Source organism: Pristiophorus japonicus, chromosome 7 (genome assembly GCF_044704955.1).
Source record: "Pristiophorus japonicus isolate sPriJap1 chromosome 7, sPriJap1.hap1, whole genome shotgun sequence".
Taxonomy (NCBI): Eukaryota; Metazoa; Chordata; class Chondrichthyes; family Pristiophoridae; genus Pristiophorus; species Pristiophorus japonicus.
In genome coordinates this window covers 197,259,323-197,279,421 of record NC_091983.1, presented here as the reverse complement: position 1 = coordinate 197,279,421, position 20,099 = coordinate 197,259,323, and the positions used below count along the sequence as shown (strand labels likewise).

General features: G+C 44.9%; 1 protein-coding gene across 4 annotated transcripts in view; it reads left to right on the top strand.

Moving 5' to 3' along the window:
- Window positions 1-20,099, top strand: part of cdk19 (cyclin dependent kinase 19) — a 410,414-nt gene that overhangs the window by 299,733 nt on the left and 90,582 nt on the right. For all 4 annotated transcript variants that reach the window (XM_070885689.1, XM_070885688.1, XM_070885690.1 and 1 more), the window contains 2 exons: window positions 1,886-1,958; window positions 8,244-8,341. In XM_070885689.1, coding sequence (XP_070741790.1) covers window positions 1,886-1,958; window positions 8,244-8,341 — 171 coding nt within the window. The remainder of the gene's footprint in view (window positions 1-1,885; window positions 1,959-8,243; window positions 8,342-20,099) is intronic.

Genomic DNA, 20,099 nt, shown 5'->3' with positions numbered 1-20,099 from the left:
GTGTTTGTAATCTTCTGCCATTCTGAAGAAATTAAACTCCTTTGATATTTTAAATGGAAAATGAGTCACTTTCCCCATAGGCAGTCTATTTCACCATACTGGAAATGCTGTTTTTGTAAATAATTAGCTGTTATATCAGCAATTATCTGTCTCGTGGCACTGGACAACAGGAATCTCCCGCTTTGCACACACAATACTATTTCATTTTAAGGTACAGTAATGTGGTTATGATACTAGACAAGCTACCCATGGCAAGTTGTGAAACTGAGTTCAATAAATCTTCTAAATTTGTCAGTTGGCACCAGAGAAAATAACTATGAAACCCAACTGGTTCACTTCATGCCTTTCAGGGAAGGGAACACTCTATCCAGTCTGGCATAAATGTAACTCCAGACCCACACTGAAATATCCTAGCAAAATAATCGCTATCCCAACACCACCTTCTCAGGACAGTTAGGGTTGGGCAATAAACAGAGTCTGCTACATCACCCACATTCTGAGAATAATTTTTTAAGATAAGCATTCTTTTATTTCTGTCTCTGCCTTCCCATCCACACAGAAGAATATCAGACTAACTCACACCATCAGATTGCTATGTTTTTTTTTAGAAATATCTTTATGCCTGGAATCATTTAAATTTGTTTCCATCAGAACTAAGGGCAGTGTCCTAGGTCCAACCATCTTCAACTACTTCATCAATGACCTTTCCTCCATCATAAGGTCAGAAGTGGGGATATTTGCTGATGATTGCTCTGTGTTCAGTTCCGTTCGCAACTCCTCAGTCCATGCCCGCATGCAGCAAAACCTGGACAACATTCAGGCTTGGGCTGATAAGTGGCAAGTAACATTTGCGCCACGCAAGTGCCAGATAATGACTATCTCCAACAAGAGAGTTTAACCACAGTCTCTTGACATTCAACTGCATTACCATCACTGAATCCCTCACAATCACCATTGACCAGAAACTTAACATGACCAGCCACATAAATACTAGAGCAAGTCAGAGGCTGGGTATTTTACGGCGAGCGTCTCAACTCCCCAAAGTCTTTCCACCATCTACAAGGCACAAGTCAGGAGTGTGATGGAATACTCTCCACCTGCCTGGATGACTGCAGCTCCAACAATGCTCAAGAAGCTCAATACCATCCAGGACAAAGCAGGTCGCTTGATTGGTACTCCATCCGCTGCCTTCACTCCCTCCACCACTGGAGTACTGTGGCTGCAGTGTGTACCACCTACAAGATGCACTGCAGCAACTCGCCAAGGCTTCTTTGGCAGCACCTCCCAAACCCACGACCTCTACTATCTAGAAGGACAAGGGCAGTAGGCACATGGGAACTCCATCATTTCCAAGGTCCCCTCCAAGGCATACACTATCCTGACTTGGAAATATGTCACCGTTCCTTCATCGTCGCAGGGTCAAAATCCCTTCCTCACACTACAAGGACTCCAATGGTTCAAGAAGGCAGCTCACCACCACCTTCTCAAGGGCAATTAGGAATAGGCAATAAACGCTGGCTTTGCTAACGACGCCCACATCCCAGGAACAAATAAAAAAAGAACTGCTGTGCTGAGAGTTACAGCAAATAACAATCAATAAGAAAAGGTATTTGTGTTATTTAATTTTCCCTTCCTCTCCTCTGGTCTCCCGAGGCCATACACTATATCCTGACTGAGAGGGAGGGCAGTTTAGTGCGAGTGTGCACTAGGTTTCTCATTTGCTTGTTTTTGGTTTTCTGCTGATGTCACTTGCATGGTGAAGAACAATAAATAATGTAATGAAATCAATATTTAATTAGCAAATCGTGTACACTAAATAATGTCATGTCCAATTGGAGTTAAATAGGTAAGGAAGTCTAACTTGTTGATCTTCTCTTCTATTCAGCTATGCTAACAGCAGCCTCATTAAATATATGGAGAAACACAAAGTCAAGCCTGACAGTAAAGTATTTCTGCTGGTGAGTTTTGTCCTCAAGCTTTTTTCAAAGAATTTCTCTAAAGGACCTTTGTAATCAAGTTAGAAGGATTTTTTTCCCCACAAGATAGTGAATGAATCAACTACTAGAAAAGCAGTTAAATCTGGGTCAATTGATACTGTTAAAATTGAACAAAATCAATATCTGTATAGAAAAGATTTTTCCAGGGTTTCCAGAGCACTTCTGCCAAAGTTATGGTGGAAGAATGGGAGAACCCTGCAGAAATTCTTTCCTTAATAGACCTTTCATTCACATGGGGATTAGGATGGAAGCATAGAGATCAGGGAGCTGAAATTCCTCAATAACTGGCAGAACGAAAATTCGTGCCCCACCAGCCAACTTCGAGCCTGATCCAGGAAAAGTATATTGGATCATGGCGGTGTCTGGTAAATAACATAAACCAGGCAGGCATCCATGATAGTATTTGAGCATCTTGAGTGCCCGCTAGAGGAGAGGATGGCAAAGTGCTGGAAAGCTACTGGGTGGTAAAGCCAGCATGACCAGCTAAAATGCCAACCGTGGAAACCAATGCCCTTTATGAGGGATGATTTTATTGTGGCTGCCTTCTGTAGTATTTCAGGCCTTGGACATTCCTTTGGGCCCCACTTCTACCTCTGTATGACCAGATGCCAGCATCTTGCTGGTGTTTAGGTTGCAAAGGAAGGAGGAGCAACAGGAATTGCCAGACTTGACACCACTCTACTGGTTCCACCTTGTTCCTGATGTCAGGTTACCAATAGGGCAGACAGAACTTCAGCCCACCTACCCCCGTCTCCAACAGGAATTCCCATATGTTGTTCGGATTGCAGAGATCCCGCATTTCTGGATTCCGCCCAATCTCTATCAATTCTGGATCAGTTTCTATGGACTGGAGGGTAGCTAATGTAACACCACTTTTTAAAAAGGAGGGAGAGAGAAAATGGGTAATTATAGACTGGTTAGCCTGACATCAGTAGTGGGAAAAATGTTGGAATCAATTATTAAAGATGAAATAACAGCGCATTTGGAAAGCAGTGACAGGATCGGTCCAAATCAGCATGGATTTATGAAAGGGAAATCACGCTTGACAAATCTTCTGGAATTTTTTGAGGATGTAACTAGTAGAGTGGACAAGGGAGAACCAGTGGATGTGGTGTATTTGGACTTTCAAAAGGCTTTTGACAAGGTCCCACACAAGAGATTGGTGTGCAAAATTAAGGCACATGGTATTGGGGGTAATGTACTGACATGGATAGAGAACTGGTTGGCAGACAGGAAGCAGAGAGTCGGGATAAACGGGTCCTTTTCAGAATGGCAGGCGGTGACCAGTGGGGTGCCGCAGGGCTCACTGCTGGGACCCAAGGTCTTTACAATATACATCAATGATTTAGATGAAGGAATTGAGTGTAATACCTCCAAGTTTGCAGATGACACTAAACTGGGTGGTGGTGTGAGCTGTGAGGAGGACACTAAAAGGCTGCAGGGTGACTTGGACAGGTTAGGTGAGTGGGCAAATGCATGGCAAATGCAGTATAATGTGGACAAATGTGAGGCTATCCACTTTGGTGGCAAAAACACGAAGTTAGAATATTATCTGAATGGTGGCAGATTAGGAAAAGGGGAGGTGCAACGAGACCTGGGTGTCATGGTTCATCATTGAAAGTTGGCATGCAGGTACAGCAGGCGGTGAAGAAGGCAAATGGTATGTTGGCCTTCATAGCTAGGGATTTTGAGTATAGGAGCAGGGAGGTTTTGCTGCAGTTGTACAGGGCCTTGGTGAGGCGTCACCTGGAATATTGTGTTCAGTTCTGGTCTTCTAATCTGAGGGAGAGCAGCGAAGGTTCACCAGACTAATTCCCGGGATGGCTGGACTGACATATGAGGAGAGACTGGATCGACTGGGCCTTTATTCACTGGAGTTTAGAAGGATGAGAGGGGAACTCATAGAAACATTGGGACAGGTTAGATGCAGGAAGAATGTTCCCGATGTTGGGGAAGTCCAGAACCAGGGGATATAGTCTAAGGATAAGGGGTAAGCCATTTAGGACTGAGATGAGGAGAAACTTCTTCACTCAGAGAGTGTTAACCTGTGGAATTCCCTACCGCAGAGAGTTGTTGATGCCAGTTCATTGGATATATACAAGAGGGAGTTAGATACGGCCCTTACGGCTAAAGGGATCAAGGGGTATGGAGAGAAAGCAGGAAAGAGGTACTGGGGTGAATGATCAGCCATGATCTTATTGAATGTTGGAGCAGGCTCGAAGGGCCGAATGGCCTTCTCCTGCACCTATTTTCTATTTTTCTTGTCTCAGCAGTCTCAGGCCACCCTTTTTAATACCAGAATTCCACCCTAAGCCCTGAATAAATTCAGGGCCCTTGAGTGGGTCGAGCGGGGTGAGTCCACAATTCACGTAGTCATGCATGGATTGAGAAGGAGAAGGTTTAATGGGCGGGCCAAATGGTCTTTCCTTGTTTCAAGTTTTCCAATATAATTGCTTCCAGCTTGTGACCTAGAAATTCCAACATATAAACAAATGTCATTGTAATTTTCAGAACAAGGATGTTTTTGAATAACTTCAAAGATACAAGATTTTGATAGCCAGTACTTCCAGAAGACAATGCCTCCTTATCCCTGCGAGTCCAAAAATACTTCTTAACCTTTTGTAAATGGCAGAATTATTTAACTTGGTACAACGTCCACAAGTTTAAATTTCTCTACATTTCTAACTGATTGTTAGTAATTAAGAATGAAGAATTGTTATAAATTGGAATTTGCTTTCTTTTCTCTTCTCATGTTAGATCAAGTATCTGCCAAGACTCACTTTCACAGCCACATTCTTTCCTCAGTAACTGTCTCCACCTCCGACTTAATCCACGTGGATTCCAACTGAAATTCCACCCTTCATGTTTTGGATCCACCCAGGATTGCAGACATCTCCGAGATATTCAGCGTTCCTCGAACCGCTGCTCTCGCCACATCCTGGGATCCACACTCAACGCTATGCGCCACATGCACGCTCTCGACCTCTCTCTTCAGCACCACCGACTCACTCTATTTCTAAGTTGTCCTGGTCCGCAGTTCCATTTCATCCTTCGTCTCATCCGGCACTTTAACCAAAAACTTTTTCCCTTTCAGATGTCAAGGATTGTAAACTTCAACAACTCTTGGACACCAACGCCCCTCTGGAACCTTCTTCCCCTACACTTCCCTCTGATCCCATCCCTTCTTCCAAGCTCACCCCCGCTGTGTTTTCACTATCCCCTCTGACCTTCCCCTCTCTGACCCCGAACGATCAGTCCTCAGCAAAGGCCTGAGTTTTATCCCCTTACGCCCAATGAATTTCGAGTTCAGCACGATGCTGAACACTTTTTCTGCCGCCTTCGCCTCCGTGCCCACTTCTTCAGCCAAGAGTTTCCCCCCCCCCCCCACCCCACACAACTGACCCGTTTTCAGAACTCTCGCTCTACCTTGACCCCTCTCTCTGGCCTCTTACGCTCTCTAGACCTCTTCATTGCAAACTGCCGACAAGACATCGGCCGTCTCAATTTCTCTGCTCCCCTCACTCACTCACGCATTCTGCTCGCTCAGATCCAACCTCAACCTTGTCATTAAACCTGCTGACAAGGGTGGCGCTGTTGTTGTTTGGCAAACCGATCTCTACCTTGCAGAGGCTGATCGCCAACTCTCTGACACCTCCTCCTACCTCCCCCTGGACCATGACCCCACTACTGAACATCAAGCCATAATTTACCAGACCGTCACTGACTTCATCTTCTCTGGAGATCTTCCCTCCACAGCCACCAACCTCATAGATCACCAACCGTGTGCTGGCTTCACCTCTCTGTGCATCACCAATTTGTGTGGCCCACACTCAAAAGTATAAGGTAATCTGATCCCCTTCAATTAATGCAGATAATCCTGCTTCTAGGTCTGCTTTCATTCATTGTATTGTTTTAACTGGCTCGGACACAATGGGCCGAATGGCCTCCTTCTGTGTTGTAATTTTCTAACCCTGCACAGGCCACTTCTACCTCCTTCCCAAGATTCACAAACAAGACTGCCCCGGTAGACCCATCGTTTCAGCCTTTTCTTGCCCCACAGAACTTATTTCTTCCTGTCTCAATTCTATTTTTTTCTCCCCTTGTCCAAGCTCTTCCCACCTACATCCGTGACTCCTCCAATGCCCTCCGTCACTTTAACAGTTTCCAGTTTTCTGACACCAACCATCTCCTTTTCACCATGGACGTCTAATCCCGCTACACTTCCATCCCCCACCAGGATGGCTTGAGGGCGCTCCGCTTCTTCCTCGAGCAGAGGCCCATTCAGTCCCCATCCACCACCACCCTCCTCCGCCTGGCTGAACTTGTTCTCACATTGAACAACTCCTCCTTTAACTCCACTCACTTTCTCCAAATTAAAGGTGTTGCTATGGGAACCCGCATGGGTTCTAGCTATGCCTGCCTTTTCATGGGATATGTGGAACATTCTTTGTTCCAGTCCTACTCGGATCACCTCCCTCACCTCTTTTTCTGGTACATTGATAACTGTATAGGTGCCGCTTCCTGCTCCTGCCCTGAATTTCATTCACATTGCATCCAATTTCCACCCTTCCCTCACCTTCACATAGTCCATCTCCGACTCTTCCCTTCCCTTCCTCGACTTCTCTGTCTCTATTTCTGGGGATCGGCTATCGTCCAGTATCCACTATAAGCCCACTGACTCCCACAGCTACCTGGACTACACTTCCTCCCACCCCGCATTCTGTAAGGACTCCATTCCATTCTCCTAGTTTCTCCGTCTCCGTCGCATCAGCTCTGGTGACGCCACCTGAAACGTACTATCCACGAAGCTCCCAGCCTCGCGGATGTACTGTAGTAATGCCAGCCGCTGCTCAAGCTCCGAAACCCGGATCTCTAGCTGATCTAGCTGGCGACACCTCCGGCACACGTGGTCATCCAGGCCACGAGAAACAAAAAGGATTTCCCACATGGCACAGGATGTGCATTCGACGGTACTGAGCTGCCCTGCCATGCCTCTATTTATTAGATTATTAACTAAAGTATTTAGTATACCTCATTGCCCTAATTTAGAGAAAAGAATAGACAACAATAATACTCACTAACCAATCACATACCTGCTGACCTATGATATCACTCCTTGATTTTTTTGGGGGGAGGGGGGCGTGGTTTGCTCTCTCTCGCTGCTCTCGGGCCCGCGGCTCCTTATACCCTCGCTGCTCTCAGGCCTCCGCTTTCCTTATACCCACGCTGCTCTTCGCTATTACTGCTCTCCACTGATCCTGCTCCTCTCGGGCTCGTTATATCACCACTGATCCCACTTCTCTCGCGCTCTTTAAATCACCGCTGATCCCGCTCCTCTCACGCTCTTTATATCAGCGCGGATCCCATTCCTTTTGCACTCTTTATATCCCTAGCTTTATATCTGTTTTTGTTTCAGATTTCGAACATCGCTCCTTTTTTTTAATAAGGTGATTGTACTGTTTAATTATCTTTTCTTCATTTCATAGCACTGAATCTTTCCACATGGAAATGGTCTACACAGTAGTTTTCAAACTTTCCTTTGGGAGGAGGGAACACATGGAAATGTTGCCACACACCCAGGGACACCCTGCCAGTATTGACTTGTTTTCAAGGACCTTGTCCTAATTTTCAAAAGACACTGTTATCTGCCAAAAAGAAAACTGCAATCATTTGCAGAAAATGTTTCTTGTTATTAGTATACAGCTATAGAATAACATTTTAGCAGATCAACAAAGAAGAAATATGACAGCAGAAAGACAGAAATCTGATTTGCTTGTGGAGCCCATGGATTTCCTATAGACCCATTAAATTGCAGGGATCCCCGTTTGGAAACCTTGCCTTCAAATTGTCACATTTTTATGAGCACCACTGACAAGGCTGTATTTATTACCCAACCTTTGCTGCTTTGAGAAGCTGTTGGTGGTTTTCTTGAACATCTGTACTTCTGTTGGCTATGGTGCCATGTACACGAACTGAATTGGTGCAGTTCAGCAAATGTTTGAGTTGGTATACTGCAAGTGTTTAGGTTAAGTCCCTAACCTACTCTTTAAAAACAGTTTAGCACAATTTAGAAACTGCTAATCTGTATGAGATTAGCAATCCTCCTGATCAGTACAAAGCAATTATTTTGAGCCTTGAATGTAATTGCTTTAAATTTCACCCTGATCTGTGTTGGAATGTGAATTCCGAGCTCTGGATGCAGCACAGACCTCATTACTCATGCTTACCTGATTCTTGTTGTTTCAGCTGCAAAAACTCCTGACTATGGATCCAACAAAGAGAATCACTTCTGAGCAAGCTCTACAGGACCCTTACTTCTTGGAAGAGCCTTTGCCAACAACAGAGTAGGTATATCTGTTGATATTGTGCAAAAGGAAAGAAAATGATTTATTGTTTTCAGGTTTGATATGGCTAATGTAAACTTCAACATGTTATTACAAGGACCAGTTAGTTATTGCAAGGCTATGCTTAACTCTATTTCTGTTTGCTTAAAGAATTTTTGTAATTAATATCTCCCTAGCTTAGATGCAGTATAGTGGTGCAGTGTGTTGGGACATCAGTGCATAGGGTCTGTAGATTAGAATGATACAGCACAGAAGTCGGTCTACCATGCCTGTGCAGGATTAGAAAGATCGCATATTTGGATCCACCCTGATATAGAGATGAGCCAGACAACACCCCACATTGAGGGGAAATCAGAGAGATGCTCCTGAGCTGTTTTCATATGCTCTCTAGTGGCTACTCCAGGAGCAGATGGCCAATCACAGCCGTCTGTAGCCTGGGTTAGGAAGGTGAAAGATTAGTTAAGGCTCCCACCCGTACATGCTATCTAATAATGCATGCGGATATCTGGTGAGGGAGGGATTAGGCTCAGCTGTGATAAACAACATGGTTGAAAAATACTCACTATACTCACCATCAAGGTTCACATATAAATAATAGTCACTTAAGCAAAGTGCTCGGGAGTGCCTGGTGAATGTGAGATTATACCCAAGCAATGAGTCAACACCTTCAGTAGGACAAAGGAAGGTAGAAAATGAATGAGAAAATAAAATTAAAAATTACTTATTTTATATTTAATTCAACAATACTTTTGGTGTTAATATTGGAAAACTTAAATTCATTGTTATCAATTATTCAGATTGAATGGGACCAGACTGTTTGCTATATGAAAGATATGGCTATTTAAACATGTATAATACTATATTAATTGCAGTTGAATTGCACTCCACACTTACATTAAATTTCAAAATTTTGAACAGCATTTACAATCCCTAGCTCCCTTCTTGTGTCTTTATAGCCTAGATTGGCTTTATATTGGAATCAGTAACAGACAATTTTGTAGTGACTTGCCTGGTCTCCAGCCACGTCCCAGTTTCTACTCTGCAAATGCACAAAGCTGCAATAAATCATACTTGTGTGGGTGAATTGTATGAATCCGGGAAATCTGAATTTGCCACCAGCTCTGGACCTTTTCTCTTCTCTTTTAAAATGCACATTGATCGGAGAGAACGCAGCTCTTATAATTGACCTAGTACCAAGGCTTGCTTCTTTGACCCTTCTCTGGTAGGTTAAATACCTTTTCCTTTTGTTTCTGTCAGTTGTATTCGTCATTTAGGCAGACAGATGCGTCAATATAATAGTAAGAAGTTAAATATTATGGTGGGTCACTTACTAATGGTATTGGTTGGCAAAGGCCATCATTGTTTTCCTGATGCTGTTAAGGACTACATGCAGCTTCTGCAGACTGAAAGTAAAAACATTGGCTCCAAATGGTGATGATGTGAAATGGGGTAGGAGGAAAACCAAAACCAGTTTTTTAACTTGGACCTCATATTTTTAAATTTGAAGTGTCAATGAATTTCTGATCCTGCCAATGAGACTCCTAATCATTAGAGTCTATCCATATCTCCCTCCTTGTCGCTTTCAAATGCATCTGTATATCTTTCTCCATGTTGCTCTAGAAAATATTCCCATTTTTTTCCCGAAGCAAATGTTGTGCCTTGCCATATCATGTCTTCCATTTCCCACAATGCACTGCTGTCAGAGCCTATCATATTGAAAAAAAACTGATTTGAATAGTTGTACTTCTAGCATTGTTTTTTGATATGTATGAGCAGAATGCTTGCAGAGCCTTTTTATTTAGCAGTAATTATGCTTAAAGTTTAGAAAAAGTTACTGAACAGAATGCTAGAAAGGAAAGGACTAAATATGTATTTTTTTTAAAAGCCGATTATGTGTTTCAGTTACCCAGGAATGTGGAGACATTTGTTCCAGGCTCTCTCTCTTCCCACTCGATGCCACTGCTATAGCACAGCTAGCTGTTTTAGCTTTGTTGCTTTCATAAGTTCCAGCTCCTCTGTTGTCTGAACTATTGGGTCCACTCCTCCATGGTCTGGTATTTTACAATTCTTGCTGTGCACCTATTCAGTCATTCTCCCACTTAAGCTGTGCAGTTCTGCTGATAATTCCTGTAAACTTAAATTGGGTTTCTCCTCACTCCAAATCCCTTAATTATGCTACTTTGACACCAAGTGACAAGTTTCCTAAGGGAACAAGAGATTCTCTGATTAATCAGCTGCAGTTTCTAAAGCCTGTTTTGGCTTTTCTCCAAAACTTTCTCAGTAAGGAGTGCAGGCTACAAATTACTTGCTGGTATTCCTCGGGAAAGCATGGACTTGTGAGTACAGTCTTTAAACCTAAGATACAAGGTACATATGGCTTTTTTTCATTTAACATGCACTGATTCTTAGACACTTCAAAATATTGCATTTAGCTTCATTAAAGGATTGTAAGTCCAATCAGCATTAATAATTCCACAGAGGCACTTTTTATTTTCAAGAAACTGTTCATGTGATTAAATTATTTGGGCAGATATTTGAAGATAATTGAAACAATGTCCTGATCTGATGTATTTACTTATGATTTTTAAGCCTTCCCACTCCCTATTTGCATTTCTTGTTTGTGCTGCTTGTACAAACACAGGCTTCACTTTCAAGTTAAATTAAGTTTAATTGTTTTAACTGTAAAATCAAGCTAAATTCATTAAATGGACTGTCAAAAGATGAAAAATAAGAATCAATCGGAGAAATAGAATTAAGGAACTAATTAGAGAATGAAACGAGACTGAAGGAAATAATTGGCCGAGATTTTCCGAACCTTGGCGGGTCCGGTGCGCCCAGGGTCGGTGGTGGATTGGGCCCTGCTGCTGGCTCCATCCCACTCTGGAAAATGAATTTCTGTTGATAGAGCTTGTTCCCGGTCTAATTAGACGAAGCGGGTCTGATGACATCATTTGATGACGCATCATCAGCCGGTTTCCTTAAAAGGACCATGGCCAACATTCTTTTGACAATTGTGCTGTCAGCATTGGAGTCCTGCAAACACTCACAAGCACTGCACAGAGGTGCACGGCTGCACCCAGGTTCTCCCATGACTCTCTCCATATGCTTATAGAGGGAGTCAAAAGCATGCAGAGAGATCCTCTTCCCTTCCAATGGGCGGAAGAGACCTCCCCAGGAGACCAACGCAGCCTGGTTGCACATTGCAGAGATCACAAGCAGGGATGTCATCAGCAGGACCTGGGTGCAGTGGCACAGACCGTTCAATGATCTCATTAGATCATGAAATGTTAGTACAATGCCACACTCACCTTCACCGTGCTGTACCTTTCATCACATCCCTACCACTCTACCTTCCCTACCCTGCTCCTGCACATCCTTGCTCACACCAACTTACCTTGCACCTCCAACCATCCCTTTCTATCTACATTATCACATCCCCATCTCACTAGCCACTCCTCACGCTCACCCTCATCCTAGTGCAATCATACCAACTAACAACACACAAGGATAGGCACTTCGGTGTTTTGTCCAATGTTCATTTCTGTTAGTGTGCTGTCAGACATTGAAACCTTTATTTTCAACACTTTGCATTCTTGGACAGATTTGTGTGCACCTTTGGAAGTGGCTTAGTGAGTTGCAGTGACTGGTGAGACATAACGGTACGCCTCGCAATGGTGGTGAGTGTGAACGGAATGGCTTGGACATTGTAGAGATGCTTTATAGTGTTGGTGTGAGGTGGTGCCAACCTGGCGCTTCATGTGGCAGCCAGGATGTACAGCGTCAAGTGAAATAATTCTGACCAAGGGAAGGCCATCCCTGGCATCCCGGGCAGCAATGTGATCGGGTGCTGACACCCTCTGTCCTGTGCAGCATCAGGTGATTGCGGAGAAGGTTGGTGGTGTTGTTGGTACTGCTGGTGTTGGGGCTGATCGTGGTTCATTTCTGAGCACCAAGTGAGAAAGTATAAGGGGCACCCATTTTGATGGAATAGATGGCTGGTGAAGTAGAGATGACAGAAGCATTCTCAAAATGGTGAGAGAATTCTTCCAATGAGGTAAGAGTGGAAAATGGAAAACCTGCAGAATCTGTGCTCGAAATGGACTGAAAAACAGCTTGTGGCTGAGGAAAGTGATTACCTGTCACGTGGGAGCTTTTACTGTACATTTGAAGTTGTCAAGTAATCAGCTGGAGCAATGACTACTGAATTCTTGCCTCAGATTGAAATCCGTGGTCCCTGAACAGTGTGGTTCCCGTGGCCATGAAGTTAAAGTCAAAATGTAAGTTAAAAAAGCCTGTTAATCAGCTGTCAATTAGATGCTAATAAGTTTAATTGGGTCGCAAGCCGCTGCCTGTCAGGTCTGCTCAGCGCTGACAGACCCGACATTGGGAAAGGCGCGATGTGGCGGGTTGACAGCAGGTTCCTGACCCACTGTCAAAAAAAGCCATTTTTCCACCCGACTCGTCACCGATCCCACCCGCTGACACCCTGTAAAATCTGGACCATTGATTCTTAAGGGTGGGGTGGGGAGTATCAAAAAACATTTTTTAAGTTTGGGTGTTACATTTTCAAATTTGAAGCTTCAGTAAGCTCTTGACTCTGCTAAGAAGATTCCCGGTTACATTATTTTGCTCTCTGGCTTTCTGTCCCTAGAATTCTCTTTTTTTTCCATTTTTGTCTCAATATTTGTGGTTCTCTTTAGCCCAGTGTTGGCATCTAAAAACAGGACTTTGTGTCTCATACATAGTTGTTCTTAAAAAAAAAAGGAAGCTGTTGCACCAATATCACCGCAATATATCTGCTCCCTATCCAGCACATCATATCCCATGGCCAAAAATTTCCCAGGTCTCCGCCATTGTCATATTTGGAATGCGTCCTGTGAGTTGTGCCAGAAAAAAATTCAACCAGGGACATTACTTCAAATTAAACCAAGACAGGAGGTCAAGAGGGCACAGATTGAAACAAGTGTAAGACACATTTAGAATTGATGTCAGGAAATTCATCTTCACACAGAGTGGCCACCGCATGGAATGGCTTGCCGAGTAGGGTATGAATGCAAAAATCTTGGTATTTAAGAAATAATTGGATACTGTTGGGGAAGATTATTTTCTGGACAGGATGGGGAAAATGCTTCCATAGTTGTATTGCGTGTGATCATGTGAGCGTGGCCTGGATGATTTCCCTCCAATTCTCTTTCTCTATAAATAGAGTAGAAGTATTGATCTCTGTCCAATAGCTTTTTTTTTGTCTTGTGGTTGAAATTAGAAATTTCTTGTGTAGAAGTTGACAGATTCTGGGTAAGAAAAATATTTAGAGGGTTAATTAATGTCAGAATTGCTAATGACATATTAATGTAAATCAAAAGTAATTCCCAACTAGTCAGGAATGGTATTATTTGTGTAACATGACCTGGTCAAAATCACAATGGTATAGAGAACTTTACAGCATAGATCATTTTTGAATTACAAAAAATTCTGCTGTCAAAGCATACTGCACTTCAGTTAATCACCATATATCTGTTATGGTGCACTCATAACCAAGGCAACAGATTGGGAGTGTGAGAAATGTTAGAGACATGGAAGCTGGATAATGCCTGGTAGGCTTAGTTCCAGCTTGGGCAGTGAAATTTAGAACTATTTGTAAGTGCTTAAGGAGACTCTTCCCTGCTTGTGCGCGCGCGTGTGTGTGTGTGTGTGTGTGTGTGTGTGTGAATTGTTGTTCTGCTGTTGAATATCACAAAGGAGGTCCTAGAGAATATATTATCAGTGCAGAGCTAAACAAATACTCCAGACCCAAATTATAGCTGCCTATTATATCAAAAAATGTCTCATTGTGGTTTGCAAAGCTCCTTTTTAAAATAAAAAGTTCCTTATTGAAATACATTTTCTGAGAAATACCAGCCAGGGAATTCCCAGGTTCAATCTTCGTTATGTGCGCAGTTAGCTAATCTCAGCCAGGGCAGCAGAGTAGGCACAATACAATTGGCCTCAGCATCTCTGAGTTCAGAAAGAGAAAAATAAGCTCCGGTTCCTGCTCCTGAATTGCTGTCCAGCAACCGACGAAAGTATGTGTGACTGTCGGATGAAGACAGCACCAGGTTCAGCTGCAATATCCCCCACAGCTGAATGATTGCCAACATTCACTGTCAAGTCGCACAGGAGAATGATAGCCAGTAGACGACAATGATAGCTTTGAAACCATGCACCAGCACAGTCAACTTTAGAAGGGAGAAGGAAAATATTGGCAAGATAAAGAATTTTTTTTTAATCCAGTGTGTTCCCAGGTTTCAGTATGTAGAAGTCGCCCTGCAGGGAGCCCTTTTAGTTTACCCAAATTACATCACATCTACAAAATGCTTTGATGAACGTATAAAATGTTTGCAGCAATTAGGGTTTTTTAAAATCAAAAGTTCAAGTGAATGGAAAATGCATTAGAGTATGAGGTCAAGGATTTAGAAAAAATATATGTTGAGCAATGAAAATGGCTGAGCACTGACCTTGGAAACATCCCCTTCAGAACCTCCTAACAAGCATTTCAATTTAGAAATTGACTCTCGTGATGTTTGGGTATTTCATATTCTTTGTACTGTAAATACAGCTAGTTTCCATAGACTCTGTTTATTTTTTTCATTTCCATTGCTTGTTGGTATGATTCTGCACAATAGCAAAACTATGTAATGGAATCATAAGTAGTTGTTGATAAATTAGAAAAGATTTAATTGTTGGCTGATCAAATCCTAAGATTGCTTTGGTGTTACCGGGACCAAAATTCACCCCCCGCCGGAAACAGGCCACACCTACCTTTTTTCCTGTGTTTAGACCGCCACAGTGGATGTGGTGGCCTCTTGTGTGAAATTCAGCTCTTTGTCTTTTTTTTTGAGTGAAGCGGATGTCAGTCATAATGGGGGTGGAAGTGAGGCGGAGAACAGAAGATCGATCATAAGAGGGGCGGAAGTGGGGGTGGGCGGAGTGTCTGCCGCTGTCAGTCATCAGCGTAGCACGTGACCACGTCTCTCCCCTTCACTTAAAGGGAAGGGCCACTGCGAGCTCTGTGATTATTTTAGTTAGGTTCACTGGGCCACCAGGGAGGGGTTTCGGCCGGGCCAGCAGCCTGACACCCTGTTGGCAGCTCGGCCGAACCCAGGGGCATAATTGTCAGGCTGACAAAAAAAAATAAGATGGCGGCCATGGCAATTTAATGGCAGCCGCACTGCCATTTTACACACACTGCAAACACAGTGCACCAACAGAAAAAACTGTCGGGGGCACCATGTGGCAGCCACAAGATTTCTTGAGGTGAATTTTGCTTGCGGGCGGGAGATCGGCGGTGCGCACTTTGATGACGCACTTAGGAGGGTTTGGCAGCAGCAGGGCGGAAGTGGGGACCGCCGGTAAAACCACCGAGGAGAATTTCGCGAGCGGCGGCTATTCGACAAAAAATCAGTGGCCATACGACACCGCTGCATGGCCACCGCTTTCTGGCGGTAACAGGCCTTATCGTGAGGCTGAATTTTGGCCCCGAGCAGTTCAAACAATTGTAGGAAAATGAAGAGGATAAAATCAGAAGACTGGTTCAAGACAAGAAAACTACAATTAATACAGACATCTCACATACATGCCAACCATTATTGTTTCAAACTGACGGTTAGCATTTCATGCTGTTTTATAGGAAAGTTTATTTTCTCGAAGACTGATTTTACCTGCAATTTTAAGATAAGGCATTTGTTCCCTGGTTTGAGCTCATTAAATGCATTTATTTGCAAATACCCGTCACGGCACTTGTGGAATTGCAGGGTTTGGGGGGAAAAAAGTAGAGAGTCTTGTTGGTATGGTGATTTTACTTCATATAACGATTTCCACTTAGGATTACAATAGGTTCTAAAATGCCAATGTGCACAAAAACAAGTATCAAAAATCATATTGTTCTGACGGGGTCATATGCCCATAGTAAATAAATCTCACGCCTTCAGCATTCACATCCCCCTTCTATCATTTCTGACAAGCTGACATTTAAAAAAAAGTTTTGAGTGAAGATGAATTAAATTTAAGACTCCTACAGATCTTTTAGTCCCGGCTCCGACACGGAATTGGGCATGTGCGCCCCTCAAAGGAAGCGGAGCGCTGTCTCCGGCACTGAGTCCAGCGGCGCGCTCAGGAGAACAACGCTATATGGAGCATCCGCGTAGAATGCCCCTCCCCTTAGTGGCCCCTTAGTGGCCAGCCACAGGGCCACCAGGGACGCGATCAATTGGGCCAGCGGCCCAGCACCCAATATAGAGTGCCGGGCTGCATGATGGCGGCCTGGTTGACACAAGGGCCGCCATTGTCGAGCTGACGCAAGGGTCGGCCGAGAAAATAAAATGGCTGCCCAGGGTGCTAAAGGCCTCCTTTAAGGGGGGCCCTGGCGGCGGATGTCCGCCAGTCTTGCTCGCCGCGAATCTGGCATTGACATCGGCCCGCGCCAGCCTCTCGGCTGTGATAAGGGGTCAGCGTGCACGGCCCAGGGCGCTAATCGCGGGGCACGGCGCTACCGGCACAGCACCTCCAAACCTCCGGGGCAATTTTCTCTGAGGCGTTAGTACTCCCCTTACCTGAGTGAAAATGCCATTGTGTCCCCCCCACCCCCCGGAGGTGCTAATGGGGCTATAAAAAGGGGCAATTTCGTCCCCATACTTTCTACATAATTCGGTGGTTAAAAATCACTGGAGATGAATAAAAATCTCACAAAAGCATCTCACTTACCTTGCTTCTAATATCTGTTCCAAAGAATCTATACATCTCTCAATCTGCAGCATGTCTGTGGGTGACCTGAAGTAATTAGTTGTAAGCTAGTTCATCAACCGAACATTCTGCCCATTTCTGACTACAGCACTTTTTAAGATGAAGGACCGTGTGCGATTTTATTATTAGTATTGCTGCATGAAATTTTTTACATATGGCCATTAGGGTAAGTTATGATAATCCTGGGTACTTTTTGATTTGTAAGTTATTTTAACGCAGGCCCCTCTAAGTCAACTGATATTGCATACCTGCCTACTTGAGCCAAGAGAATGTAATGGACACCTGTTCCCCAGATATCTGTCACTGCCATTGTATACCATCCCATGACGAGTTGCTTGATAACAGATCTCTGCCCAAGATAACTGCTTTGGATTTTGACAGGAGGTGCCAATTCTGCACCACCATGGTGGCACAGTTGAGACTGACTGCAGGGAATTGTCTGCTCTGTCTGTGGTGCACGCAGCATGCTACCCACCACCATCTCAGCACAACCCCAGCCCGGCACGAGGTAGAAAAGGCCATCCGTCAGCTGAAGAACAACAAGGCATCAGCAGCAGATGGAATTCCCGCTAAAGCATTAAAGCATGGTGGAGAAGCACTATTGGCACGAATGCATGACCTCATCTCTTTTATCTGGAAGGCGGAGAGCATGCTAGGAGATTTCAGAGATGCCATAATCATGACCATCTTCAAGAAAGGGGACAAGTCTGACTACGGTAACTACAGAGGAATCTCCCTGCTGTCGGCCACAGGAAAAGTCATCGCAAGAATCCTCCTCAATCGTCTTTTCCCTGTGGCTGAAGAGCTCCTCCCAGAGTCGCAATGCGGATTCCGTCTACTAAGGGGTGCAACGGACATGATCTTCACTGCGCGACAACTACAAGAGAAATGTAGGGAACAGCACCAACCCTTGTACGTGGTCTTCTTTGCCCTCACAAAGGCCTTTGACACTGTCAACAGTGAGGGATTATGGAACGTTCTCCTCCGTTTCGGCTGCCCTCAAAAGTTTGTTACCATCCTCCGCCTACTCCATGATGACACGCAAGCCATGATCCTGACCAACAGATCCACCACAGATCCAATCCATGTCCGGGCCGGGGTCAAGCAAGGCTGCGTCATCGCACCAACGCTCTTCTCGATCTTCCTTGCTGCAGTGCTTCATTTCACCCTCAGCAAGCTCCCCGCTGGAGTGGAACTAAACTGTAGAACTAATGGGAATCTGTTCAACCTGGGCCACCTTCAGGCTAGATTCAAGGTCTTGTCATTGAACTGCAGTACGCAGACGACGCTTGTGTCTGCACAAATCGGAAGCCGAACTACAAGCCATCTTCAACACCTTCACCGAGGTGTACAAAAGCATGGGCCTTACACTAAACATCTGTAAGACAAAGGTCCTCCACCAACCTGAACCCGCCAAACAGCACTGCCCCCCCCCCCCCCCCCCGGTTATCAAAATTCACTGTGAGGCCTTGGACAATGTGGATCATTTTCCATTCCTCAGGAACCTACTGTCAGCAAGGACAGACATCGATGATGAGGTCCAACACCCCCTCCAGTGTGCCAGCGCAGCCTTCGGTCGCCTGAGGAAGAGAGTGTTTGAAGACCAGGACCTCAAATCTGGCACCAAGCTTATGGTCTACAGGGCAGTGGTGATACTCGCCCTCCTATATGGCTCAGAGTCATGGATTATATCATCATCATTAGCAGTCCCTCAGAATCGAGGAAGACTTGCTTCCACTCTTAGAATGAGTTCTTAGGTGGCTGAACAGTCCAATACGAGAGCCACAGTCCCTGTAACAGGTGGGACATACAGTCGTTGAGGGTAAGGGAGGGTGGGGCAGGTTTGCCATACGTTCTTTCCGCTGCCTGCGCTTGTTTTCTGCATGCACTCGGCGATAAGACTCGAGGGGCTCAACGCCCTCCCGGATGCACTTCCTCCACTTAGGGCAGTCTTTGGTCAGGGAATCCTAGGTGTCAGTGGGGATGTTGCACTTTAATATACCTCAGGTGTCCTTGTAACGTTTCCTCTAACCACCTTTGGCTCGTTTGCCATGAAGGAATTCCGAGTAGAGCACTTGCTTTGGGAGTCTCATGTCTGGCATGCGGACAATGTGACCTGCCCAGCGGAGCTGATCAAGTGTGGTCAGTGCTTCAATGCTGGGGATGTTGGCCTGGACGAGGACACTAATGTTGGTGCGCCTGTCCTTCCAGGGGATTTGTAGGATTTTGCGGAGGCATCGTTGGTGGTATTTCTCCAGTGACTTGAGGTGTCTACTGTACATGGTCCATGTCTCTGAGCCATACAGGAGGGCGGGTATTACTTCAGCCCTGTAGACCATGAGGGCCTGGTCTTCAAACACTCTTTTCCTCAGGCGGCCCAAGGCTGCGCTGGCGCACTGGAGGTGATGTTGAATCTCGTCATCAATGACTGCTTTTGTTGATAAAAGGCTCCCGAGGTATGGGAAATGGTCCACGTTGTCCAGGGCCGCACTGTGAATCTTGATGACTGGGGGGCAGTGCTGTGCAGCGAGGACAGGCTGGTGGAGGACCTTTGTCTTACGGATGTTTAGCATAAGGCCCATGCTTTCGTACGCCTCAGTAAATACATCGACTATGTCCTGGAGTTCAGCCTCTGTATGTGCGCAGACGCAGGCGTAATCTGCGTACTGTAGCTCGACGACAGAGGTTGGGGTGGTCTTGGACGTGGCCTGGAGACGGCAAAGGTTGAACAGGTATCCACAGATTCTGTAGTTTATTTCCACTTGTTGACTGTGAGGTGGAACATGGCAGCGAGGAAGATTGAGAAGAGGGTTGGGGCGATGACTCAGCCCTGTTTGACCCCGGTCCAGACGTGGATTGGGTCTGTAATGGATCCGTTGGTAAGGATCACGGCCTGCATGTTTTTGTGGAGCAGGTAGAGGATATTGATGAACTTTTGGGGGCATCCGAAATGGAGGAGGACGTTCCATAGACCCTCGCG